The sequence below is a fragment of the Thamnophis sirtalis genome, unplaced genomic scaffold (assembly GCF_051295495.1).
Source record: "Thamnophis sirtalis isolate CommonGarterSnake01/CBP01778 unplaced genomic scaffold, rThaSir2_p1.2 scaffold_3, whole genome shotgun sequence".
Taxonomy (NCBI): Eukaryota; Metazoa; Chordata; class Lepidosauria; order Squamata; family Natricidae; genus Thamnophis; species Thamnophis sirtalis.
The window spans coordinates 140,611,792-140,639,064 of NW_028261383.1; the positions used below are offsets into that span (position 1 = coordinate 140,611,792).

Genomic DNA, 27,273 nt, shown 5'->3' on the forward strand with positions numbered 1-27,273 from the left:
TATATGGAGAAAAAATAAATAAATAAAATGGAATAGTTATCTACTGCTTGGTCATCTCTGACTCTAACATATTACTTTCAAGGGAACATAATCTTCCTTACTTTATAATGCACAATCTTTTTTTAAAAAATGGCCAACACTGTTCTAGTTGCACAATGGAACCATTTAAAAAGAAAACCAGATATTTTTTGTTTAGTTTTGTCATAAACTAGCTACAGCAAATAGCAATTGTGAATGAAATCTTCAGACTTGCAGAGGTATTTTATCACAAAATACTTTGAGGAACCAAACACGGTAATTGCATTTAAGACATGGATAATTTATGTGTCTTGGCTTTTAAAAAAGGTTGATATCAAAAAGCAGATATGGCTTATTTACATATATACTTTAAATGGGTCAATCTTGGAAACATGTCATTGCCATTGACTTCTACATTAGCATACGACAGCCAAATACTCAGTTGGAGAAGGCATTCAGAAAGTAACAAGTCAGGAACGTATTTTTTGGAGTATAAGATGCTCTTGAGTATAAAATGCTCCCGAGTATAAGACGCAGTTTTTGGGGAGGAAAATAAGAGGAAAAACAATTCTGCCTCTGCCTACCAGCATCCATCGGTATTCATCTGACTAGCATCCTTAGCAAACAGACTGGTCAGCTTCAGCACATTAGCCTGATTCAGCACAGGCAGCTGATTGGCGGGTGTATCGGCCTCCCAGAATACCCACAATCAGCTGTTCTCAGAGGTGAACTTTAGCAACAGGTTCACTGGTTGTGAGCGCCCATGTTGGGGCTGATATGCAGGTTCAAAAACACACCTGATTGTTGCAAAGCGCTTCAATGAGTACAGCAGGTGAAGTGTGGACCCAGTCAGACAAGGCAGCAGCTCCCAAAGACCTATTAGATCCCACAGACTAGGCCTCCTCCGAATTCCATCTGCCGGCCAATGTCGGCTGGTGACTCCTCGGGGGACAGCCTTCTCTGTGGCTGCTGCGGCCCTCTGGAACGATCTCCCCATGGAGATCCGAACCCTTACTACCCTTCCGGCCTTCCGCAAAGCAGTTAAGACCTGGCTATTCCGGGAGGCCTGGGGCTGTTGAACTATCCAGCCCCATTCGAGGTTACGGCTGTTGTAGAATTTTAAATTGTTCTTTTTATTTTATTTTTTGTATCCCCTCCCTTTTTTATTGTGAGCCGCCCTGAGTCTCTCGGAAATAGGGCGGCATACAAACTCAATAAAATGAAAAATGAAATGAAAGCTGTTCCGGGTTGCCATTTGGCCTCTGTGCCTCATCTTTTCAGTCTCCGAACGCTCCCTTTGAGACGCGTTCAAGGCTGTAGGGATCGCCAAAGCACATTGCTGATCGCCACCCAAATATGCAATGCAGAGGCAAAAAATGGGGCATGTGGAGGCCTAAAACGCGATGCACAGAGGCGGCTATCGATGGCAATGTCCTCTGGCGATCCCTGCAGCCTTGAATGGGTCCGAAATGGAGCATTCAGACGCTGAAAATACGAGGAAAGGCCAAAAATGCAAGCCATGGATGGGGCAATGGTTTGTGGCAATCCCTGCAGCCTGGAACAGGTCTAAAACGTGACGCACGGAGGCCCAAGGGTGGGGGCTGGTGGGTGGGCGGGGTGACATTCAGTGTATAAGATGCACCCTTATGTGATGTGTGATATATATATATATATATATATATATATATATATATATATATATATATATATATATATATATATATATATATATATATATATATATATATATATATATATATATATATATATATATATATATATATATATATTTAAAGTCACAACCCCTGGTATGCCCAAATATTCGATTCCCAGTAAGGGTGTGGCTAGCTGATGAGAGCTAAATAGCTTGAAATAGATCTATACTAGTCTCCCTTTATTTATTTATCAGCATAAATATAACAAATATATATATATATATATATATATATATATATATATATATATATATATATATATATATATATATATATATATATATATATATATATATATATATATATATATATATATATATATATATATATATATTCACAACAGCAATAAATAGAAGTCAAATCAACTACCTCTGCATTGTTGTAAAAAGCAGTGCTGTTCTTTTCTTGTACATCTTCTCCTCGTGCTGTGAAGAATGTCAGAGGATAAAAGTCTTTGTGTGCAGGCTGTTTTCCACTGGCCATCAATTTGCCCTCATAGAAAAGCTCAGAAGTATAACTGCAATGGAGAAGAACAAAAGAAAAAAGGTAGAAATATTATATAAGAGTTGAAGCTGTATAAGCAGGCACCAGCAATATTCAGGCCAAAAAGAACCATTATGTAAACATTTTGCTTGTTATTGCGTTGACCTGTGAATCAGACATAGTTTTACAACTTCAGTATGTTTTTATGTTAATACATAGCAATGCCCAGAAGCTGTGAATGAATGCCTCAGCACGTATACCAATTTTAGCATCATTCTGATATTTAGTTATGTTTTGATTAATTCTATCTTCTTCAATCTGATATTCTACAGAGGTGTTGAGATCACCACTCCTAGAATTCCCCATCACAATGCTCGGTAGCTAAGGAATATAGCTTGAACATTTCTGGAAAATACCAAGATGAGAATAGGAAGGGGTAACATTTTATAAGCAACTACTGTATTTGGGAGTATTTGTTACAATGCAAATGATAACTTGCATATGTTAAAAAACAAAATCTGATAGAAAATAATATATATGCATTTTTTTGTTTCTCGCATTCTCTGTACTTGCTCAAATAATAAATCTTTGAAACCCAAGCATTCGTTTTGAAAATCACTTTTAAGAAAAAAAGATTGTTATTTATTCAGGATAGTATACTATAACATGCCTAGTTATATTTGTCAGACCATTTATGACATTTTATGTTAATAGAGATATTCCTAAAAATATTTTACAGAAGTACAAGATGAAATATGAAATTCTGCTTTCCTATGAATGGGAAGAGAGATCCTCCTCTAATTTAGCCATCAGGATATAAAAATTCTTATTTTACATGCTGTTATTTAACAGTAATGATGGTGCGACATCAGCAGTAGCAACTTTCGGAAGTTACAGGTGGAGAACCTGCATAAGTACAAAGATCCTATTTTTAAAATGCATCCATGATGTCTGGATGCAATTTATGTAGCATTTCTCTGCCAATTTTGGACAGATAATTAACCAATTATTTTTGCCATTTTGTCTGAGCATCTGTATTTTGAGGGTGAAAGTTCGCTCTCCGAGCTTGTGGATTGGTTTCCAAATGTTTTGTTACCAGGCTAAGTAACATCTTCAGCGGAGTTTAGGGGATGTCAGTGTCAGTTTTCCTCTGTTTATAAGGGCTTCAGGTGTAGGGGTGTCAAGTGAGGATCTAGTGATGGGTCAGCTGGGAGTCATTAGTAGGTCTTGTGATAAGGAGATAAGGTAAATTGCTGGTGGTGGTGGTGGGGCTTGAATGGGTTGGTTGAGGGTCGGTGCTGTCTCTGGTTGACTGAGCGATTGATTTGGATTCTGAGGAGTTCGTAGGCTGGTTGTAGGTCAATGTGTCTGTTGATGGAATTGCTTGTGGAGGTTTCGATGAACTCACAAGCATGGCAGGTGATAGCGTGGCCAATTTTTGTCTTGCTCCAATCGAATTGATGATGGTGTGGGTAGAGATTAAACTTCACTGAAGATGCTACCTAGCCTGGTAACGAAACGTTTGGAAACCAACCCACAAGCTCAGAGAATGAACCTTCACCCATATCCAACATCCGAGCTACAGATATTCACCACCATCTTTATTTTCTCTCATCTGCCTATTTCCTGTGTCAGGCCCTCACCACCCTTCTGGCTTTCCGCAAAGACGTCAAGACCTGGTTATTCCGGCAGGCCTGGGGCTGATGAGTTCCCAGCCCCACTTGAATTGCTGTGACTGTTGTGTTGTTTTTAATCTGTTTTGTGTATCTTGTTTTTGTCTTGTTTGTTTTTGGTATTTTCCCCTTCCCCACTTGTTTGTTAGCCGCCCTGAGTCCCTCGGGAATAGGGCAGCATACAAGTATAATAAACATAAACAATGTCTCTATTCATAAACCATGAGCATCATTTCAAATGTCAGTTTAGAGTCAAAACCCCAAGAATGGACTTGTTAGATAACAGCTTTCACATTGCCTTATTTTACCAGGCTATACAAAGAGCACAGTAAAGATTCTGCTTTTCAACTGCCCCACATCAAACTGAACAAGTACTGAGGTCAGCATGCAACAGCAGCGTTCAACCCAGCAAACAAGTCCACATACTTGAAAATTATCTAACCACTTTGGCTATTCTGCTGTTACACATAATCAGGTGGTTCTACTGTAATCGTTCTACCCAGAATTAACATTTTAACATTGCAAAAGAACTATAAGTGGAAGTACAAATTTTATGCATTTCCAGCTTACACATACTGCAGACTATTGTCTTGCATTTGGTCCATGCAATGTCACACAAATTCTATTCAATATTTTTTTGTGTAAGGACAACATAACCAAGTTTCACTGTAAAAATAAAGGCCTGCTTGTGTAATATTGGAGAAGATCGGCTCTAGTATTACAACAAATTACAGGCTGTGGTGGCATAAACCATAATTAAAAAGTCCAAGTAGGCCATTCTACTAAATCTCAAAATAATGCAGCATTCTTACTTATTTCCAATATATATATAAAAAACCCAGTAGCCTTATTATGCTAATAATAGTGGTAGGTTATTACACGTCTCTTTTCAACTAATTTGGAGTGTAATGGCAAAAGCTTCTGTTAGACACTTGCACCAGCCAAGCAGAGTGTGATACAGTGAAAAAGTTCACACCTACTTGATGATAGCTTCATGGGAGCGATAGTTCTCACATAGCAAGATCCTGCAAGGAAATTCTGCAGGGCAATGTTCATAAAGACGATCAAGTAATGAAACATGAAGATTTCTCTCTCTGGCAAATTCACTGTACACAAAAGGACTAAGCTGTAACCGAGAAAAAAACAACAAAAGAAAGCTATTATTTTATAACTGTGTATTTGTGCAGAACATTATCTCAACATAGAAACTAATGACCAACCTGCAAAAATTGGTATTAAATTTATCTACAGCAAGGAAGAAAAAGAATAACATTATATTAAGTAATCTCCATTTAATTGTTTGAATTTCACTTCCTTTCAATTTATTGGCTACAAACAAATGGAGATATTCCTTTGAAATTCTAGGTTTCCTAAGTAGGCTGATTTTTTTTCTATTTCAGGAAGGTGAAAAGGAGAAACACTCCATGATGAACCCTAAAGAGAGTTTCAAGAGAGGAAGGGCACATCTAAACTTTCTGGATTGCCTTTACTGCTATATGCATACATAAGGAAACCAATTTACATGAGATTCACCTTAGCGTTCTATTTTCATATATATTTAACTATATACATTATATGCACTATAACACACATACACACCCACACACAGTGTGTGTGTGTGTGTGTGTGTGTGTGTGTGTGTGTGTGTGTGTGTGTGTAGGTAGGTAGGTAGGCAGGCAGGCAGGCAGGCAGGCAGGCAGGCAGGCAGACAGACAGACAGACAGTTTGTTATGTATTGCGTGGGAAAGCTCTGCTGAAACCAAGCAATATTTTTCTGAATCTGACATTGCTACCCCCCCCCCCAAATCAATTATATAGTGCCTGTGGGGGAAGGATATCATAAACTTCTATAAGCTTGTATGTATTTCTTTCTTCATTCATCAAAATGACATGATAGCTTTCTTCAGGTGCTCAAGGTAGCAAACACACTCTTTACTCCTCCCACAACAACCTCATGAAGTAGGTTGGACTGACAGGAAGTAATTGGTCGAAATTAATCCAATAAACCTTCATGGTTGAGGGTGGCAAGAAACTGCTCCAAGGCCAACATCTTAATTATTGTACAAACTTTATATATGCACAAACTGATAATCAGATGAATGTAATAAAGAATTTCTAGTCAACTTAGATGTCATTGATTGGATATACAGATAATAAATCAGAGTATATCATTTTTGAGATATAATTGCCTCCTCTTAACCTAGAATTATTTTTCCCCATGCAGACACTTAGGATTTTCTTTCTGCCTTTTTCTCTTTTGCTTTTCCTCTAGTACTGATCTGTATGCTTTTTAGCTCAAATTATTTCTCTGAACTTTTCCCAGTCTGAAATAAATGCTTTAACAGCTCTAAAAGCCTTTTCTTTTTAAAAATTTCTATTGTGTTTTATATTACTGTCATTCTAAATGTGTTAAAGGTCTTATCCCCAGTACTTTCTTTCTAACTTTCACCGAAATAATTATGATCTATTCTTCTCTGACACTTCTTTTCTCATGGTAGCTAAACTGTTTCTTGCTCCATTCAAGATCACAAAAAGGGAATGATTCTAAGCTTTTGCTCTTGTTTACATATATTACTTTTCCTGTTTTTAAAGATTATTATCCATATTTTCACTTCTGCTACTTTTTGTACCAAATCCTCTTTTCTATTTAAATCCTCCCGAATCTTACTGAATTTAGATAGAGATTTCAGTTTTGATTATTGCTTGTTCGCTTAATAACTGTATTACAGTGTTTTCTCTATGTGGTTCTGAGACCAAATCAATTAACAGAGGCTATCTCTTGCATTAAATGGAGATATTTTGCTATGGGCTGAGATATTTTTCACACTACGGTCCATAAAAATTTCAACTTGCATATCCCAAGGATACTAATTTTAACAGCCAGGAAGGGTGAGCATGTAGTAAGCAGGGCTAATGACATTGTGCATGTAGGACTGTTCCATTGAGAGATAAATCAATGCCATATTACGTGAGATATGTATTTTACCATGCTAGAGAAGGCTTGATGTTGGGAAGTGGTTATTAATTTTCAACTGTCACTAATTCAATTGGTAAACTGGTAAAATGCTTGCCTTTTCCACAATTATATCTAGTGTGTCAGCTATGCCTCTTCCTGAACTGACTGGACTCAGGATGATTATCCACATGTTAATTACATGCCATGCAACATGGTGTCTCTGGGGTCATCCTTGAAATGCTTCTGGAATTTGCAGTTGATGCAAAATGTTCGTGGGATTACTAACCTATGCTAATAAAAGGGATTATGTAATGCGGTACTGAAGGACCTGAACTGATTGCCACTTGCCACAATAGCAGAAGTTGGATAAAGAAGCAGTGGCAAAACAAGTATCATTCAGATTGTGAATAGAGTCAAGGAGGAAAATAGTTTATAAGGAAATCATTGGAAAGTCAGAAAAAGCCTGTATTTAAAATGGGATCTGCCCATTTCCCACCAGACCACTGCCTACCTCCAAATCCACTGTTAAGTAATTAATTAACACAGGGGACATAAAATGCTGAATTCACACCTGCATTTATACCTTTTGTTTTGAATAAAACCTTTTTATTATTTTATATAATCTCCTTCATTGGGCCAACCTTCCTTCAATAGCCACTGACACACTAGTCATGGTAAAAGAGTAGTTTTTGTTCCTTTTTAAGGGAAATTTTAAGGGAGGTTTTAATATTTACATCTATCTATCTATCTATCTATCTATCTATCTATCTATCTATCTATCAATCAATCATCTGTCTGTCTGTCTGTCTATATCCATCATCCAGCCTCTATTACTAATGTTAAGCAACAAATACTTTATTTTATAAAGATTTATTTCTATGGAATTGATTAGGATGAAAAAAAAAAGACTCTTACAGTCTCTCAGGCAAATATACGTATCCCAGTATAATATTGCAGGATCCAATCTGGATCGGTCACTGGGACCAGAGATTTAGTCTTCCAAGCTTTTGGACTCGTGCTGGGCCCATGGGAGACTAAGAAGACTAAACCTCAGGCCCCGGTGATCAACCCAGAATGGATCCAACAACTCTTAGAATCTGGATAAGATATTCACCACCATGTAAGTAATCCCAAAGGTGTTTTTTTTCAAAAGACAACTGGACTTTGTTTTTTCCTTTAAGATATTTCACTTTTCATATAAGAAGCTTCTGGAGAATTTAAGAAGCTTCTTGGATGAAAAGTGAAATGTCTTCAAATTATCCTACCTTACCTGAATACAGATGCAGATTTTAGTGAGTGTAACAAATCACTATATTTCTATCAATTGCTTTTAATAGAGTTTTGAACTAAAAACTTATGGCAGGATTTTAAGCTAACCGCTTCTTGATTTATGTTTCATTCTCTTAAATCCTACACCAAAATAATTCTTGAAATAATCATTCTTCTACACTTTATAATTTGCAAACAGAGCTAGATGTTCTTTAAAAAATTGGGATACATTCAGAAATAGACATCATTACCTGCATATGGTCTCCAGCCAAGACAATTCTTGTATTTTTATTTGCTAGTGCTAAAGGCATAATAGTCTCACACTCCATTGCCTGTGCAGCTTCATCCAACAGAATATGTGTAAAAAACCCTACAAAGCAGACGGATAAAATATTAAATAGCAAGCAATAAAAGCTGTGACAATCTTACAAAAACATTTCAGTTCGGTCCTGTCAACGAGATTCAGTCTTGGCTCTAATCAACACAAAGTCTCTGATATGCTAATTTTGATAAATTATTTCAAATCAATATATCTCTTTCTTGTTATTTTATCAAAGATGGGGCAATAACAAGCTAAAAATTTAAAATCTTTAGGTGAGCAAAAGGTATCCCCCTCGCAACTCCTTTTTCTCATCCACATGCAAGTCTCAAAGAAGTAAAACAAAATGTACGAAACATTATTTATACGAGAACTGGTTCCTGCTTTCCCTGATCTTGACGTATTAGAGAAATAGAAGCTGACTGAATATGGGAAAAATGTCTGTCATCTCTGTCTGAACTCTCTTATCATCCATTTTCTTTTTTAATGTTTTCAATTGGAGATCTTGACTTGTTATTCTGGGAAGGAAGTGACTGTCCTTTTTAGTGCCCCAGGAGAGGGGAGAGTATAGCATTACAAATTAAAAGACCATCTTTGGAAAAATATATATATATTTATATTTTTATATTTTTATATATATATATTATATATATATATATATATATATATATATATATGAGTATCTTCCCATAATTAGATGGTCCTCTATCCCAACTATGCTCCTTTAAAACCTGGTGTGCGTTAATATTGGAAGTAGAGGAGAAGAGTTGCAGTGATCTGTAGAGATTCCATATTTCACTCTAGGCTTTCAGATTATTTGGCTGCTGAAGTGTTTGCATTTACTGATGGAATATTTTGAAATGTTCCCTCTTAATCTCTCAATCCTGATGATGTCAAGCAGATATCTTTCCAGATTTTGTAATGTGATGCTATCTGGCTTAAAATGAAATATATAGCATGTTGCATTTTTAATGTTTAATTGTTAACTCTTCAGACAAGTTTTATTTTCTTGTGTGTTTGTGTGCGTATGTGTGTTATTTTTTTTATCAATAGAATACTTGGTAGAAATAATCTAGGCCAAAGCAGAATGCAAAGAATGAGTTTGAAAAAGCTCAGATTCATTTATATACAGATAAATAATAAAATCCAGGGGGGGATAACACTTCAAATTTAAAAATTTGAAGATTTTTGATGAGAAAGAGAAAATATGTAACTGAAGTATACAAAAGATTCATTCAGAAAATGGATAATCTCAGTTTGGAAGAGACTGCCTCTGATATTCATAACAAATGAAAAATAGCTTAAATAGCTTTTAATAATAATAGCACTTCAACTATTATTATGAAGAAGGTTCCTTTGAATAGCTAATTAGATCTGAATGATTTTTTTTAATGAAAAATAATATTCTTCATATATGGAAAAGTGAAGAAGGTAGAGCTGCTGTGAAAATATTAGAGCAAACACTGAAGTTCTTTCTTGATCAAATGGGAATGTATGAAAGCCATTTTTAAATTCTTAATATATGGCAAGAAATATGTAAGATTGAATATATTAGAAATATGTGTTGATTTTACAGCAAAGAAAGATTGAACAGAACTTGAACAAACCCCTATATAAATATATTTACAGCTATGCATTATTTCCCATGAAAATATTCATTATTTTATTATTTATTACAACTGCTTTTATGTACCCTCAAACAACTAAGTTTGAGAAGCTGACATGTAGAATAATTCTAATTAATTAATATTTGGGTCTCTTCAGACAAGAACTAATTAAAAACAAAACTGGTTAAAAGATTTAAATCTATAGAGAAGTGATGAAAATCCACAGCAAATCTGTCCACTTTCTTCATAATGCTCACAGATTAGCAATAGCAATAGCAATAGCAGTAGACTTATATACCGCTTCATAGGCCTTTCAGGCCTCTCTAAGCGGTTTACAGAGAGTCAGCATATTGCCCCCAACAATCTGGGTCCTCATTTTACCCACCTCAGAAGGATGGAAGGCTGAGTCAACCCTGAGCCGGTGAGATTTGAACCGCTGACCTGCTGATCTAGCAGTAGCCTGCAGTGCTGCATTTAACCACTGCGCCACCTTGGCTCTTAAATACCGGTGTATATATAAATAATCTAAAATTTAAATATAGCTCATAAGGAGATCGTACAAACTCCTCTTCATTGCCTGCAATTCATTTAAAGAAACCATTGTGTTTCTCACCACCCACAGCTCACTTAAAGAAAATCCTTAAGCGAGATCAATATAGAAATTCAGATTTATAGTTAATTCTGCTTATGATGGAAATTCTGATGTCAAATGTTCTGAAGAATCAAAGCTGTGCCAAGGTAATGCAAACTAACTGAAAATAAAGGTAGGAGCCACACTTTTCCCCCTCTCCCATGTTGTTAATTAACCCTCCTCTCCCACAGCTGCAAACTTACTGAAAAATTAATCTTTGCCATACCAATTTAATGTCAGTCCCCTTGAAATCCTAAAATATTATTTCATTTACGGGGGAAGAAGAAAGGATTTGGCTGATTTTCAAATTGCTAACAGTATCTTTTTTTAAACTGTCTATAGAAAAGATCCACGATAAAGGCATGCCTGAGTATGAATGAATACATATATAACTTTATGTATATAAAAAATGAGTTAATATACAGTATCTCTTTCTCACTGCTTTCAATTCACACAGAATGTCACACAAAATAAAGCTGCTATAGTTTTCACTTTTTGTAGAAAAAGATCACGAGAACTTTGTATTGAAAAAGGAGCAATAATCATTTCTTATAAAACATTATCTCACCAGGCTCGAGATCTAGCTGACACAGATATTGTGAAGTATTCAAAGTAACCACTACTACTCGTTGTTTAAGAATGTCTTCTTTCTGGGGCATCTGAAAGGTGGAATGTGTGCTTGAAATCAAACAGTATTGATGCACAACTGGGTGGACAGTTTTTACCCAGCGATTTCTGAAATAAACCCTGGAAAAGAGGAAAAGATCTTATTTTTGGACAAAATATTGCAGCAGTGAACTCTTAACTTTTCTCCTAATTTTTGAACACTATTTATTAAGCAAGGTAAACTATAAAGTAATGTACTATACACTGAATTCCTTAACATTGTGTGCATTATTTTGCAGTGTAAAACTAGTTAGCCCTCTCCCCGATACAACTGTGTCACAGGTCATCAGAGTCCAGCAGGTTACACTTATGCAAACATATCATTACCTAGCCTTAATTGGCTTCAATTACAATACATTTTATTTCCACCAGAAGAAGGTTACTGGACTCAAATTATTAGTGCAGGAGGTAATGGCTAGGATTGTGCAAAGGCTCAGATTCCATCTCCAACGAGGGCTTCAGAGCACGTGGAAGTTGAAACGTAGCACCTATCTGAAATATAATGCAGCCCTGCCTTTTTTGAGAAAAAGCATTCTCAAGCAATTTTTAGAGATAGAATCTGAAGATTTAATAAATGATAAAGGCAACTGATGATTATTTGTTGTTGTCGTCGTCATCATCATCATCATCATCATTTTTTAAAAGACCAAAGCTTATAAACTTCATTCAATTTTATCTGGAAAATTCCACAGTGTTACTATCATTGTCCATGAGCAGATCTGAACATTGAAGTCTTCAAGGAACTGCTCTGAATTCTGCTCCTTGAGCTGCTATATTTCCAGGTAAAACAGAATTCCTGCAAACCAAGTAATAGTTCAAGCTTTTTGTTATTTTTATAGCTACTAATCACTGTGATTTTTTTATGAAACCCTTTCCTTAGTGGTTCAGCTCTTCTTACTCACTGCAATTGCCTTACTCATCTATATGCTTTTTTTTTTACAAATTACCTTAAACTTGAAAAATATTTATACTTTGCTCTTTTGCTTAATCTGCCTGTATCAGTGGGAAAACCCAACCCTGCTCTAAACAGCCAGGTCCCACTCTTTACCTTTGTAATTTACTTCCTGTGCAAGACATAGAATTAAAACTTTACCAGTTTTAAAAAAACAGTATTTCTATCACTTTATGTCAGAAATAAGGCTCCTGGATTTAAGAGGATGACAGCCAAGCTAAGCATATCTTATTTCACAGGTTAATGATGGTAATTGGGACTGGAATTTCTATCACTAAGCAAGGTGGTCGTAAAATGCTATATCATGCAACTGCATTGCTTAGTAAGAGCAATCCGCATTGCCATTATTAGGTAAAGTTTGTGGTCATTAACCGAGAACTTCCTTCTGGCTTCCAATAATCAAAGCAGTGGGGAAGCCAGCAGGAAGTCGCAAGTGACTGGTGTCTTGTGGGATGGGGCGCGTATAGATGGCCAGGAACACACAGAGGACAGCATGTGAGGATCCAGTGTAGCACACAGCACAAGAACATCAAGGCTCAGGGTGGCTGCTGCAAGACAGGGGTAGTGGTACAAGGGCCTGGCGTGGCGCAGCACTAGCACAAGAGCTGTGGGATAATTCCTGCCAGAAGGAGGGCATGTTAGGTGTACAAATGGTCATATGGGGCAAGATGTGCACTGTGAGGTGGTTGTTGCCAGGCACAGGAGACTTAAGTATCACTTCTTCAGCACCACTGTAACTTGGAACTATCACTGAATGAGTGGTCGTTAACCGAGGCCTACCTATATTTGCATAACCAATCCTAACAACCACTTTCAGTTCTTCATCCAATGAAGAAACAAGGAGTTTTATATGATTACAAATATGTACTAAGTTTCACAATATGCTGCTGTTTCTTCTTTTACCCATGCTGGACTCAATCATTAACCTAAACCACTTGCATCACCAAGTAACAGTTCTGCTACTCAGTTAACCTCCCATATTTTACCGCTAAGTACCTACAAAATGGCATTGAACTTGGTAGATATTTGGGTAATCAAGTAACGACTCCCCAGAAGGTATTTTGTTCATCTACTAGAAGATTAAGCAGCTCACATTCCCAGGCTAGCTTGAAGTTCTTTTAGTATATAGGCTCTGGAGCCCCTCCAACTTCAACCACTGAAAATTACTCTCACAATTTTCTGACAATTATATTTAAACTTGAATATACAAAACCTGTAGCTAAATATAATTTCTTTAAAAAACAAAATAAATATCTGTTCCCCAGATCCATGAAAAAGCAGAAAGCCCCAATGTGCTTGTTTTGTATTGTTGTTTTGACACTGGAAACTGCACCCAGCCACCAAAGGTTTGTTAACTTTTGATCCACTACATGGACGAGCAATCTTTCAGCCTATGGGCTGCCACACAGATATGTACTAAGAAGTCTCTTCCAAGCTATGAATGCACTCACATGGAGAAGGCTGATGGGCTGCACGTAACAATTGCATTGTTTGCTGCCGAGTAATATCACACTTCATATAAGGTAACTACAGGTCAATTCATTGTAATTCAGATTGTTGCTGTAATCCATATAGAGCAGGAAGCTTACAAGTGAAGACCAACCACAGTGTATACCAAGGGTGTCAAACTAAATTTCATTGAGGGCCACATCAGGGTTGTATTTGACCTCAGGGGTGGAGGTGGCCAGGGGGGAGGTGGCCAGCTTGACATCACTCGTGTCAGGGGCGCCTGTGGCGGCCTGAGCACTCTGCCGGCGAAAACGGGCTCCCGAGCTCCATTTTTGGCTGGGACAATCTCCTGCAACCCTCTGCCAGCGAAAACAGGGCTTGAGAATATCACGCGTGGCCTTGCAAGCTCCGTTTTTGGCTGGTACAGCTTCCTGCAACCCTCTCCTCTGCCAGCAAAAAACTATGCAGCTTTCTCAAGCTCCGTTTTTGCTGGCAGAGGCACCATGGGCCGGTCCTTTACTGTTTCCAGGGTGGCTCTGCGGGCAAAATCTAAGCACCCTGCGGGCCGGATCCAGCCCATGGGCCTTGAGTTGACACCCCTGGTGTATACAGTTACTAATACACCACATACACATGTAGAACTATTTAACATAAATGAAGCATTCAAAAAAATCTTATTTATTGCTTTGGGATTATTCTCACTCTGTATTTTTTACTCATAGAAAAAAAATGCATCTGAGTAAGGAATACAGAGCAAGAATAGTCCCCAAAGCAATAAATAAATCCACAGCAGAGAACACTCAACCCAAACTAAACAAATAAATCAATGTGGTGAAATCAAGCTGCGGGCTACAACTACAATTTCAAGGATCAGTAGTACATATGTACATGCCACGCAAAATGTGCTTCAAAAAAAGGGGGGACAATAATTAGAAAACAAAGCAGAGGGTCCATGTAGGAGACACATACAGCTTGCAGGACAATGAGCAGAAGGCTCGTCGTCCACAGATATATAGAAGAAGAAGGAAGGAACAGGGTTGCATTACAGATACACAAAGTGCAAGACACAAAATGGAAAACAAAAGACAAACACGCAGAAAAAACTACCACACACCTTAAATTTGCTTCCTTTTATTTCAGCAGCTTAAGGTGGGCTAGCTTGTGACAGGTACATTGCTATCTGTCTTTAAATTTGGGTGGCTTTGCTCCTGTACAGGTAGTTCTCAACTTACGAACACAACTGAGTCCAAAATTTCTGTTGGTCGGTGAGGCAGCTGTTAAGTGAGTTTTGCCTCATTTTACCACCACTCTTTCCACAGCTGTTAAATGAATCACTGCAGTTGTTAAGTTAGTAACACGGTTGTTAAATGCATCTGGCTTTCCTGTTTGCTTGTCAGAAGGTTGCAAAAGGGGATCACTTGAATCTGGGACATTGCAACGGTCATAAATATGAGTCAGTTACCAAGCATCCAAATTTTGATCACGTGACTATGGGGATGCTGCAAAGGTTGTGTGAAAACAGTCATAAGTCACTTTTTAGTGCCATTATAACTTTGAATGGTCACTAAATGAATGATTGTAAGTCAAGGACATCTGTAATACTCAGATCGCCCCACTCCAAGGAAACACCAGTAACATAGAGTAACACATTCATATACGAAAGTAAGCAATCAATATGTCCACAAAGCATTTAACAGCTATGCACAGTATTACTCAATTTCCAAAAAAATATTACAAAACATTCCTATTAAATGCATTGTAATTTGACTGTGGATGGTTGCAATCTTATTCAGAAATTAAACTATCAACCACATTTTATCGATATTTAATACCTATTGTTATCTGTACTTCAGTAGACCAGGCATGGTTAATACAGCAATGGGATTTTCTTAAACTGATGCAGGATGGGGATCCAGAACAAATTTCATAAAGTAATGGGAAGGAGGTGGGGGGGAGAACTGTACAAGCTCACTGACATGTATGTATGTTTATTATTTATGTTTGATAAGTAAAAGGAATTTTCTCATCTCAGAACTGTGAATCAATAATTTAATATCAAACACAGTGAAAGTACCCAGCCATATAATATCCTTGATTTATTCGCAAACTTTCCATAACATTTGTTTTTTCCCCAGGCTGTAGTTTTAGGTGAAACTTTATTTTAAAATAGTGACCGATCACAGGACTATTATAATTTAGATTTTAAGAAAATAAGAAAACTTTTCAAACGGCATTTCTTTAATTTAGTTGAATTGGGTCTATGGTGAAGAAAAATCAAACCCTTTGGTGAGACAACAGTGATTTAAGCAAGGTGATTTTATACTTCAGGTCTATTATAACAAATGTCTTGCAACTGGCAGTTATGCAACATTTCTCACTGTATTGCCTTGCTATTTCTCACAGCTATTTTGAAAGCATTTGCAAACATTTCAAAACTTCGAAATAAATATACTTCAAAGAAACTGGGGCTTTGATCTAGTTAAAGTAAAATGCCTTCTACACATACAACTAGATACATGTGAAAAACATATCAAAAATAAAAACTGTATTATCCTCTATGTATGTAATTCAAGGCAATTATTTAAAAATAGAGGAAGAATTATGCTAATCTCAGATCAATAGGAGTTCTTGAACTCACTCATCTACATTTGTTTTAATCTATTTAATAATCTTTAATAATGATTAAAGTTGTTTAGCTAATTGTGGAAGATAAAATAATAAAAAGCAAGCTAGACTGGATTGGGGGGGGGGGGTATTTTTATAAAGTCCTGAGCAATCAACCTTCTAAAACTTAAGATATATTTGCTGCAAAAAATGCTAAAAGATGGAAACAAAGAATTTCATTAATGAAAAATATTACATTTATTTTATAAATGCCTCGCCATGAGTTCCCAGTTTCTAGCACAAGCACTAGAGCCCTCTATGAAAAGATGCTTCTGTTATCTGACAAGATAGCAGACATGAGAAGGCAGCAGCAGATGAACTGTGTCCTATAGATTATGGGAAAAGTCCCTGGGGTGATATGTACTATATATGTACAGTTTCCACTTAAAGCATGTTTCATAATAAGCATAGTCTAACATAGTAGTACACAAATGAAAACTAAGGAGATGAATTAAGTCCATTAGCTTTCTTGTTCTCTTGCAGATGAAAAAAGAAAACAATTCTGTTGTGATTCATTCTTAAAACTATTAATTCTAATTCTGTTTAGCAAATTATCTGGAAAAGGAGCAAATGAGGAACATAAATTTTGTTTCTCTATTTGGAATCAAAATAATAAGGTAGAAATATATAAAGTGAAATAAAAATCTTGAACATTTCTGAATGTCAGTGAATCTCTGACCATGGTAAGCGTAAAAGTTAACATTTAAGCAATCGTAGTATCTCTAAAAATAGAAATACTACCTCGTTTCCTATTGCTTTTCCAAACAGAGGCCATTCCTCCATTAAACAGAAAGCCTAAACAGTTTCTTATTGAACGTGTTAAATAGGTTTCTGAAATCAATTAAATTTCAAAAGACTAAAGTGGAAGATTTTTCAGTACTTAATCTCTAAGAATTCCTAACTGCATGGCTTTTAAACAATCACCTACATTATATCTGAAATTATTAAATTGCAGCTTGGGTTTCAATGGACTCTATCAAATTGTTATATACTCCTCAGTAAGTTCTCCACACTTAAATTACAAATAAACTCTATAAATGATTCCTCAACTTCATGATGAATTTAGTCTTCCCCATTTGCAACAGTTGAGATTTCTTCATCGTAAGCATGTTCTAAGACAGTGATGATGAACTTTTTTGGCACCAAGTGCCTAAAGGGGAACGCGTGCACACTTGTTGCGGATGCAACTCGGAAGCTGCCCAGGGGGCATGCACGTGCCAGGAAATTAACTTTGGGTTCCCGGCATGTGCATACGCACCAACCAGCTAGTCTTCCGGTTATTGGCGGGCATGCACGGGCGACTATCAGCTGGACGCTGCGCACGCTCATGCCAGAAACCAGAAGACCAGCTCTTCCAATTTCCTGCACTGCCGCACTTACGAAGGCCAGCTGATTATCATGCGCCCATGTGCACCAGAAACCCAGAATAGGAATGGGCAACATCGTGCATGCCAGGCGACATGGCTCCGAGTGCCACTTTGAGCATGCGTGTTATAGGATCACCATCACGGTTCTAAGAAATCAATATGAACCAGATATTTTGGCTTATACAAAGGCGTTTGTGTTGCTTCCTTGCCTTTCCAAGGAATAGAATCCATTACAGAAATAAATCTATAAAATCTCTATCAAAATAAAAAAATTTTTTTAATGGCAACTCTTCAACATGGTTAGGGGCTGGCTAGGGAATTTTGGGAGTTGAAGTCACAGGTCTTAAAGTTGCCCCTAATCTAGATGAACTGTCTTTCTGTATTAGCAGAAACTTAGTTTTACAGTCCACTTTGTGATTTCTTTTTCAACTAGAATTGTCAGAGACTGAATTTACGACCCACTGCATGCAAAGCTGCAATATTGAGTTCTTGCCACCAAAAGCTAAATGTTCATCAAACAGTAACAAATAGTTTATTTCAGTGAGCCAAGCCAATGTTGCAGAGGAATTAAAAGATTGTAAGAATATGTGATTTTTATGGAAGACTTCTTCTTAATCTCTTTTAATTTCAGTCTTTGCATTTATTATCCATCTTTATGTTGATTCAAACTTCTATAGAAATCTTCCTGACTTTATCAGCACAACAATGACCATGGCAGAGTTAGCAGGACTGGGCAAGAAGAATACTTGTGTTTCCTCGAAAATAAGACTCGGTGGTTTTATATTAATTTTTGCTCCAAAAGATGCATTAGAACGTATTTTCTGGTTAGGTCTTATTTTAAGGGGAATACAATACTAAACGTGTCTGACAAGCCTAACTGGGGCTTATTTTTGTGTAGGGCTTATTTTCTGGTTAGGTCTTATTTTCAGGAAAACATGACACCTGATCCAGAATCTCCCAGAGGTTGTGTGAAAGGGGATGTATTTGGATCCACTCCATTGCAGCCAAATAGCTTAACCCTTATATTACACTAACAAGTAATAAATCCTATTTCCAAATACAATTATATCCAAATATGATCGGCAATGAACAGAATCAATTTCCCTAGTGATACCTATTCATACAATCCAGTATCTTGTTTGCAAATGAAGGTGAAAATAATGAAATATGTTCTTTTGTACTCAAACATTTCCTGTTCTAAACATGAAGTCTCTTAAAAGTCCATTCCATTTATCCAATCTTCTGAAAACAAACACTCTTGTAGGATTTTTCCTTGCAGAAAAATATCTTTGATATATCCAATCCTTTTCTATTTTTAAGGGTAGAAGATAGAAATTCTAATTCTAAGCTATATCAGAGTAAGAAAGGAAATATTCTAGGAGAAATCAGGACAGCTCATGGTGATATGAAAAACGTTTTAAATTCAAAATATCTCACATTTGGAGTGTTTTGAATTTGAGACAGTTCAAAATTGAGCTATCTTATAGATTGCAGGTTGCTATGAATGATGTAATCTTTGTTACAGGTGGCACTACAGCAAAGCTGCCACTTCACATGCTCATTAGTATCATTTTAAATATAAAAAGTTTGTTTGCTGAAATATTCTATCTATGCTCCACTGATGTCCTAACATCAGGACAATAGAATGCAGTGATGAAGTTTTCATAGAAGGTTTAGGACTTAAATCAATGGTAGTCAACCTGGTCCCTACCGCCCGCTAGTGGGTGTTCCAGCTTTCATGGTGGGCGATAGGGGTTTGCTGTAACTCTGCTTTATAAATTTTATAAAGTAAAGTTACTTCCCTACTTTATAAATCACCATTAATGTGGAACTAGTGGGCGGTTAGAAAATTTTACCACTAACAGAGATACAAAAGTGGGTGGTAGGTATAAAAAGGTTGACTACCCATGACTTAAATGAACTCTAAATTATACACATATCCATTTTAAGAAAAAACTACATATTCCAGATATGTAAGTATACACACATTTCTCACAAAAACCACGTATATTTTATTTCCCAATTAATTTTCCTTTGCTAACTCTAGAAAGAATACATGAAGCAAGTTCATTTAAATACACAAAGAGGTTGATACTGAACTAATTTTTTATGATTTCCCAGATATGTAGCTTTTTTAACAATTGTTCACTTGGCTCTGTGAACATTGGCTCTGAATTAAAGAAGCATTATTTACCCCCAACAAAATTCAACCAATATTTTGTTAAAATATTTTAGTAGCTTTTTAGAAGACCATATCAAAATTTGTTCAGTTAGGAAAGCACAAATAAACACATAAGAACAACTTAAAAAAGGATGTCTTTATCTTTAATGCATGAAATGAGCTCACAAATGACATTCTTTCATTATGCATGTTAGAGTCTCTAGGTTATGCAAAAGCATCGTTTTAAAATGCCAATAAACGTGAAAGCTCTATGGTTTTTTTTCAAAACTGTTTGGAACAGACACCTTTTCTTAAGATATTGTATAGATACGTAATAAACCTTAAAAAATACCTGAGAGGTCTCGCCTGGGGATTGCCTGCTTCTACATATGGATGTAAATAATCCTTTATGTAGAGATCAGCAGCACTATTAGAATGGGTGCAAATGAGAATCCTGCTGGAATAAATGGTGCAAATAAAAAAGCAATGAAGAAACAGAAAATCATTCAAAGCAGTAAAATTACAAAAAAATAGTGATCATCTTTTCTGCATACTTCTTTCAATGAAATTAATCTGCAAATTTTATGATTTAATGATGTTCCTAACTTCTGTGAGAATGTACATTCTTTCAACAAAACCTTTCCAATTGCTTTCCATTACTTCAGGGCCATCTTCTCCAGACAGAATCTGCCTGCCTGCCTGCCTGCCTTTATCGTGACCTAGCAAGAAGACATTCTTGCTAGGCCATGGCACAGCCCCGTCTGCCTGGAACAGTATGGCCCCAAGATTCTATGTGTCCCTACCTTCATGTCCTTTACGTATTTAAGTTTTATTTATTTATTTATGATTAATTGCTTTTATTCTATTTTTATCCATGTTTTAGTTTTACATATTTTAAGCCACCTAGAATCACAGGAATTAGTGGCGTACCAAATGTGGGTAAATAAATAAATAAAAAGTAATAAGGTTTTATAAACAAAGATCACTAACACAATGCTATACAAATAACTGATTTCTAAATGAAATGCTGTGCTTTTATTCACAGGGCGCCACTTTTAATTCAAAGGGAGAGATTAAGACTCACAAATACTCTGCTAAATTTCTATATAAGACAATGAGGGATGGTGGGAAAGGTGGGGAGGGGTAAAGCCAGATGAAAACTCTACTCTGCTAACCTTTAAATAAAGAGAGGTATTTGCCTCCTAATTAAAAATCTGCAGATCATCCCATCTCACCTAGTGTCCTCCTGTTGGAGAATTTGTTTGACTGCCTGAGCCAAAGTGAAGGTTTTGCCCGTCCCATAAGGACCGATAATAAGGACTGGAGGCAGGTGAATTGACAGTGGTGTTGTGATGGCCAGAACAGCCTCCTTCTGCTTTGCATTGAGCCTAGGATCCAACTGCTCATCCCACTGCCTGCACAATAGAAAGCAGGATATAATCAAAGACACATCGGAAACAAAGCTTGTATTAATAAATTCTTACACTGTTTTTATAATCTCAAAACTAATAGGATAAAAATATCCACTTCTTAAAAAAAAATTAAAATTAAAACTGTTTAACATTTGGTCATATCATCTGATTGATTAACTAGGAGCATGGCTGACTCAGGAATTCTGGAAGTTGAAGTCCACAAGTCATAAAAGGCCCATAGTTCCCCACCCCTGCTCTAGAGGTTCTGTTGAAACTTTCAGATCGGACTGAACCAAAATCCAGGACACTTTGTTTCATATGAAACAAAATCTGGATGGGTTGAGTAGGTCAAGGCTATTGTGCTTTGTCCCCTCTCTTCTTTCTTTCAGTTTTCCCAGTGGGACATATTCCACTAACCTGCCTGTTCCAAATCTTAGCACCTCCTCTTCCGTCTTTCATCTCTCATCAATGTCTGATATACCATTGGTCCATCTGCCCTCAATCTTCCCTGCAACTTCCCCCTCCTCTCAGTTATTGCCATTGATGTCCCAGCGCAGCATGTCTCACTAGTCAGTGGGCCATCCTGCCTACCTTTGATTTCCCAGCATCTTTTCTCCTTCCGTCCCTTCAGACACCCATCCCAGCATCTCCCACCACTTCACTTGCCATGGATATGACACTCCTTCTTTTCACTGCCTTACCATCTCAGCAGATAACATCCTTGGCATTTTGCCCGCTCTTCCCACACCTCTTCTGCTTGGAACAAAATAGCCCTCTTTCATTCTGTCCAAAGGCCTAAAACACTCCAACTTGGTTTGAAACAGGCCTTGTGACCTTCTTCCCATTGCTTTCATAATCAAAACTAAGTTTTAAAAAATCTAATAAACTTTCCACTGTGATTACATCACCATAATACTTGTTCAGTTTATTTAAGATCACAGAATATTGTTTTTGGTTAATTAATACAAGTGACATTAACAAAACAGAAATGAACCATATAGTTTGAAGTTTATTGGTATTTGTATGCCGCCCACTCCCAGGGGACTCTGGGCGGCTTACAGACAACAAGGGAATTAAAAATTAAAAATAGAGACATAATCATTTTAAAATTACACAACATACATACACATAAAATGGGGCTGGATGCTGATCAACAGCCCCAGGCCTGCCGGAACAGCCAGGTCTTAGTGGCTTTACGGAAGGCCGGAAGAGTAGTGAGGGTCCGGATCTCTACGGGGAGATCATTCCATAGGGCCGGGGCAGCAACAGAGAAGGCCCTCCCCCAGGGGGTTGCCAGCCGACATTGACCCGCCGATGGTACCCGGAGGAGGCCCAATCTGTGTGATCTAATAGGTCTTTGGGAGGTAAATGGCAGGAGGCGGTCTGTCAGGTAGCCAGGTCCTAAACCATGTAGGGCTTTAAAAGTAACGACTAGCACCTTGAAGCGTGTCCAGAGACCAATGGGAAGCCAGTGCAGCTCGCGGAGGATAGGTGTAACATGGGTATATCTAGGTACACCCATTATCGCTCACGCGGCTGCATTCTGGACCAACTGCAGTCTTTGAAGTACTCTTCAGGGGCAGCCCCATGTAGAGCGCATTACAGTAATCCAGTCTTGAGGTGACGAGGGCGTGAGTGACCATCCGAAGGGCCTCCCGGTCCAGATAGGGTTGCAACTGGTGCACCAGGCGAACCTGGGCAAAGCCTCCCCTGGTCACAGCCGACAAATGATGTTCTAACGTCAGCTGTGGATCCAGGAGGACTCCCAAATTGCGAACCCTCTCTGAGGGGCATATAACTTCACCCCCCAGGCTAAGAGATGGAATAACTGGACCATCCTTGGGAGGGAGCATCAATAGCCACTCAGTCTTGTCGGGATTGAGTGCAAGCTTGTTCGCTCCCATCCAGACCCTGACAGCCTCCAGGCACTGGTACATCATTTCCACTGCTTCGCTGAGCTGGCACGGGGCGGACAGGTACAGTTGAGTATCGTCCACGTATTGGTGGTATTTAATCCCGTGCCGGCAAATGATCTCACCCAACAGCTTCATGTAGATGTTAAATAGGAGGGGGGACAGGACCGAGCCCTGTGGCACCCCATAATTGGGGGCCTAGGGGTCGATCTCTGCCCTCCAACCAACACCGACTGCGACTTGTCCGAGAGGTAAGAGGAGAACCACCGTAGGACGGTGCCTTCCACTCCCACCTCTCGCAACCATCGCAGAAGGATACCATGGTCGATGGTATCAAAGGCCGCTGAGAGGTCAAGAAGCGCTAGGATAGAGGAGTGACCCCTATCGCTGGCTCGCCAGAGATCATCGATCAGCACGACCGAAGCAGTTTCCGTGCCGTAACCAGGCCTGAAACCCGACTGAAAGGGATCCAGATAATCAGTTTCATCCAAGGACCGTCGGAGTTGAAAGGCCACCACCTTCTCAACAACCTTCCCTATGAAAGGGAGGTTGGAGACTGGACGATAGTTGTTCAAAATGGCTGGGTCCAGAGAAGATGTCTTCAGGAGGGGTCTCACCACCGGATCCTTTAGTGGGTGCGGGAAGGATCCCTCCCGAAGAGAGGTGTTAATAATCGTCTGGAGCCAGCCACGTGTCACCTCTCTGCTGGTCGAGACCAGCCAGGAGGGGCACGGGTCCAGTATACAGGTGGAGGCACTCACCGCTCCCATGGCCTTGTCCACTTCCTCAGGAGCGACAAGTTGAAACTCTCTCCATAAAATTCGCTCAAGACCTTCCCCCGGTACCTCGGCTGGTACTGTGCAATTGGAGTCCAGGTCCATCCGAATCCGAGCGATTTTATCCGACAGAAACTGGACAAATTCCTCAGCTTTACCCTGTAAAGGATCGTCCGCATCCCTCCCTTTCAAGAGGCAGCGGGCTATTCTAAACAGGGCGGATGCAATAAGAGCGGAAAAATGCGCACATTTTGCCACCCGTATCACCACTAGATAAGTCCTAATGAAGGCTCTTAACTGTGTTCGGTCGGATTCAGAGTTACTGGCCCTCCAGCGGCGCACTAGGCGTCTCTTTTGGTGCTTCATCTCCCGGAGTTCCTCGGTGAACCAAGGAGCCCTCCTGGATCCACTAACTTTAGAGCCCCCGCCGCCGCTGTATTCCAAGCAGCGATTAAGGACTCTGACAGACTGTGGACGAGAGCATCAGGTATTTCACCAAGTGCCGTCTGAAATCCCATAGGGTCCATCAGGCGCCTGGGGCGGAACCACCTAATCAGTTCCCCTCCCTACAGTGGGGGATTGGTTTCCGAAAGTCAAGCCTCAGTAGGAAGTGATCAGACCATGACAAGGGCAAGGTGTTAATGCCCTTCAAATCTAGATCACGTCTCCACTGCTCTGAGAGAAATACGAGGTCAAGCGTGTGACCCGCTGAGTGAGTCAGACCCCGAATTACCTGGGTCAAGTCCATGGCTGTATAATTAAATATAATTAAAATATAATTAAAATATAATTAAAAATGTGATCAATTGAGTGGATGTTTTAAAATAATTTGGGAAAGAATATAAAATCCTACCTTTGACACTGAGAAGCACTAACACTATAGAATTGGAAAGAATGAAATTGGGGCAGTAAATGCTTGAGACCATTTATAGATTAGATTAATGATTGTTTTAAACTGCAGCTTTAGCATGGGCAGTGGCAGATTTACAAGTAGGCATGTAGAAGACTGCAGGCAAGCTTCATCTCCCACATGCCTATTTTTCTCCCTATTTCTGTCCTTTTTGCTGCTCTGGATTCTACCGCAGAGCTCTGTTCCCCTTTATCCCATCACTACCATCTGACTGACTTGTTCATGCTGCTGGCCCACAATCCAAGTGCTCATCGCAGGGCAGCAGAACCTCATCAGCCAAAGCTTGATGGGTCCAGCCAGGGAGAAGACAATGTGGCAGCAAGGTGTAGTGTTCTTTGTCACTGGGCGAGGCAGGAGAGGAGGCGGGGCCTTCCCAGATAAAGGTGGAGAATGTATGGCAGGTGTTGCCCAGGGTAGTGGCAGAACTGGAGACAGCAGAGGGATGAGGGCTTCCACTTCTCTGCAGCTTGTGTTAGAAGCACACATGGAGACCCAGCCTGCAGGCTTCAATGAGGTATGGAGGCAAGTCCAGCACCAGTACAGCCCACCTCTTACTCTCAGTCCAGCCTTCCTCCTGCAAAACCTTGCAAAGCGCCAGCAGCTTCCAATTTGTTGAAGCCCACAGACAGGTTCTCCAGGGCTGTTTGCGGCATAGGCTCTGTGGTTCACACTGGAAGTGTTCCTAGATAAATGGCTTGTGGCCTTCTGTGTGGACTGGAGGCGATTCCAGCACCAACAGAAACAACCTGCAGGTCCTCTGCTCATTCTCAGCAGAGCATTCCTCTTCCAAAGCTTTTCAAAGGGCCAGCAACTTTGGGGGTGGTGACAGTGGGTGGTGGCAGAATACATAATGGTCAAAAGGCCAAAAGAGATGGGATGTGTGTGCTGAAACAGAGGCAAATGTGTCAGGGCAGGAGAAGCGTGAAGTATTTATTTAACAAGAGCACAATCCTGGCCTAACTAATGGAACTATTATTGCTAAGCAGTGAGGTCCTGTGGCGTTTCACCTAACAACTGCCTCACTTAGCAATGAAAATTCCAGTTCCAATTAGATTAAGCAAGGACTACCTGTATTCAAGAATAATTGCTTTCTCTTTGTCTTTTGTGATAAAAGATGAAGACTCCCTCAACTGAATTTGGCTTCTGAAGACTACAAGTACTGCAAGTTTTCACAACAACAATATGGAAGTAGTTTGCTACTGCCTTCTTCCCATGTCTAAAAACCCACTTAACTTTTCCAAGTTAAGACTGGCTCGGTAATGCTGGCTTGGTATTGCCACTGGGAGATAAAGGTAAAACCTATATAACCTTTTTAAAAAAACCTAGAGAGAGAAATATCAGGCTCAAAAACACAATCCTGTCTTCTCCAGTGATCTAATTATCTTGCACACAAAGAAATAGAAATAAAAAGAAGAGCTGTTGGGATAAAAAGATTGTCTACTCCTTGCCTAGATTACAAACGTACCTTACTTTCAAACAATGAAATCAGTCTAAATTCAAGCTCAAAAGGCTTTGTATGCAGCATTGTTTCCTCAAATGGTAAAATACCTTTTGATTCTTTTATACTTTTTTGCTACCTTTTTGTAAAATGTACTCAGTGGTTCCTACTGGTTTAGCCCTGTTTGGCCGAACCAGTAGTAGCTTGGAGATGTGGGTCGCTGGACCCAGCAGTGACTCAGGCCTGCCACGCGCCTGAACCGGTTCTCCTAGCGCCGCCATTTGTTTTTGGCTTCTAAGCATGTGCAGAGCAATTTTCATTGTACTGCACATGCGCACGCAGCAGGTCTCTGAGCAAACTGGCAGTAGCAGCTGCCGGAACCCACCACTGAATGTACTGTTTATATTACGGTAGATTCATATCTCAGAAACATTGTCATGTATTGATCTACAAGAAATATATACATGAGCAATACACAAAAGTCACAAAAACACAGCAGTTTAATTAATTTGCTGCCTGTAATGTACCAGTATAATAGTAAGATTAAAAAACAAATAATAATATTCTACAAATACTACAAACCAGAGTTAGAAAAGTTTTGATTCTCACCACACCCCTAACTAAAAGATGCAACATCACATCATCAGGCAGATTAAAATCCTCTCATACCCGATTCTTTTAGATTGCTCTATTCAGATCCATCTTTTCTCCATAGCTTTTTATATAAACCAACACAAATGTTTCCAACTGAGCTTTAATCTGCATTAAGTATGTCATATTTGAAAGAACAGTTCATTTTTAAAGCAGTTTCTTCCATAAATGATGTGATTGATTAAAACTGGCCTTTGATCTAAAGAATAAAAATAGTCCATTGCCTAATCCTGACATTCATAG

At 38.7% G+C, this 27,273-nt stretch overlaps 1 protein-coding gene across 5 annotated transcripts in view; it reads right to left on the bottom strand.

Moving 5' to 3' along the window:
- The window catches only part of HELZ (helicase with zinc finger), a 150,435-nt gene that overhangs the window by 46,347 nt on the left and 76,815 nt on the right, over positions 1 to 27,273 (bottom strand). For 3 of the 5 annotated variants that reach the window (XM_087710231.1, XM_087710229.1, XM_087710227.1), the window contains exons 13-18: positions 21,166 to 21,345; positions 20,283 to 20,387; positions 11,240 to 11,418; positions 8,366 to 8,484; positions 4,870 to 5,015; positions 2,103 to 2,250 (exon numbers count right to left, since the gene is read on the bottom strand). In XM_087710231.1, the coding sequence (XP_087566357.1) occupies positions 2,103 to 2,250; positions 4,870 to 5,015; positions 8,366 to 8,484; positions 11,240 to 11,418; positions 20,283 to 20,387; positions 21,166 to 21,345 (877 nt within the window). The remainder of the gene's footprint in view (positions 1 to 2,102; positions 2,251 to 4,869; positions 5,016 to 8,365; positions 8,485 to 11,239; positions 11,419 to 20,282; positions 20,388 to 21,165; positions 21,346 to 27,273) is intronic. The other 2 variants (XM_087710230.1, XM_087710228.1) reach the window with 1 other exon arrangement.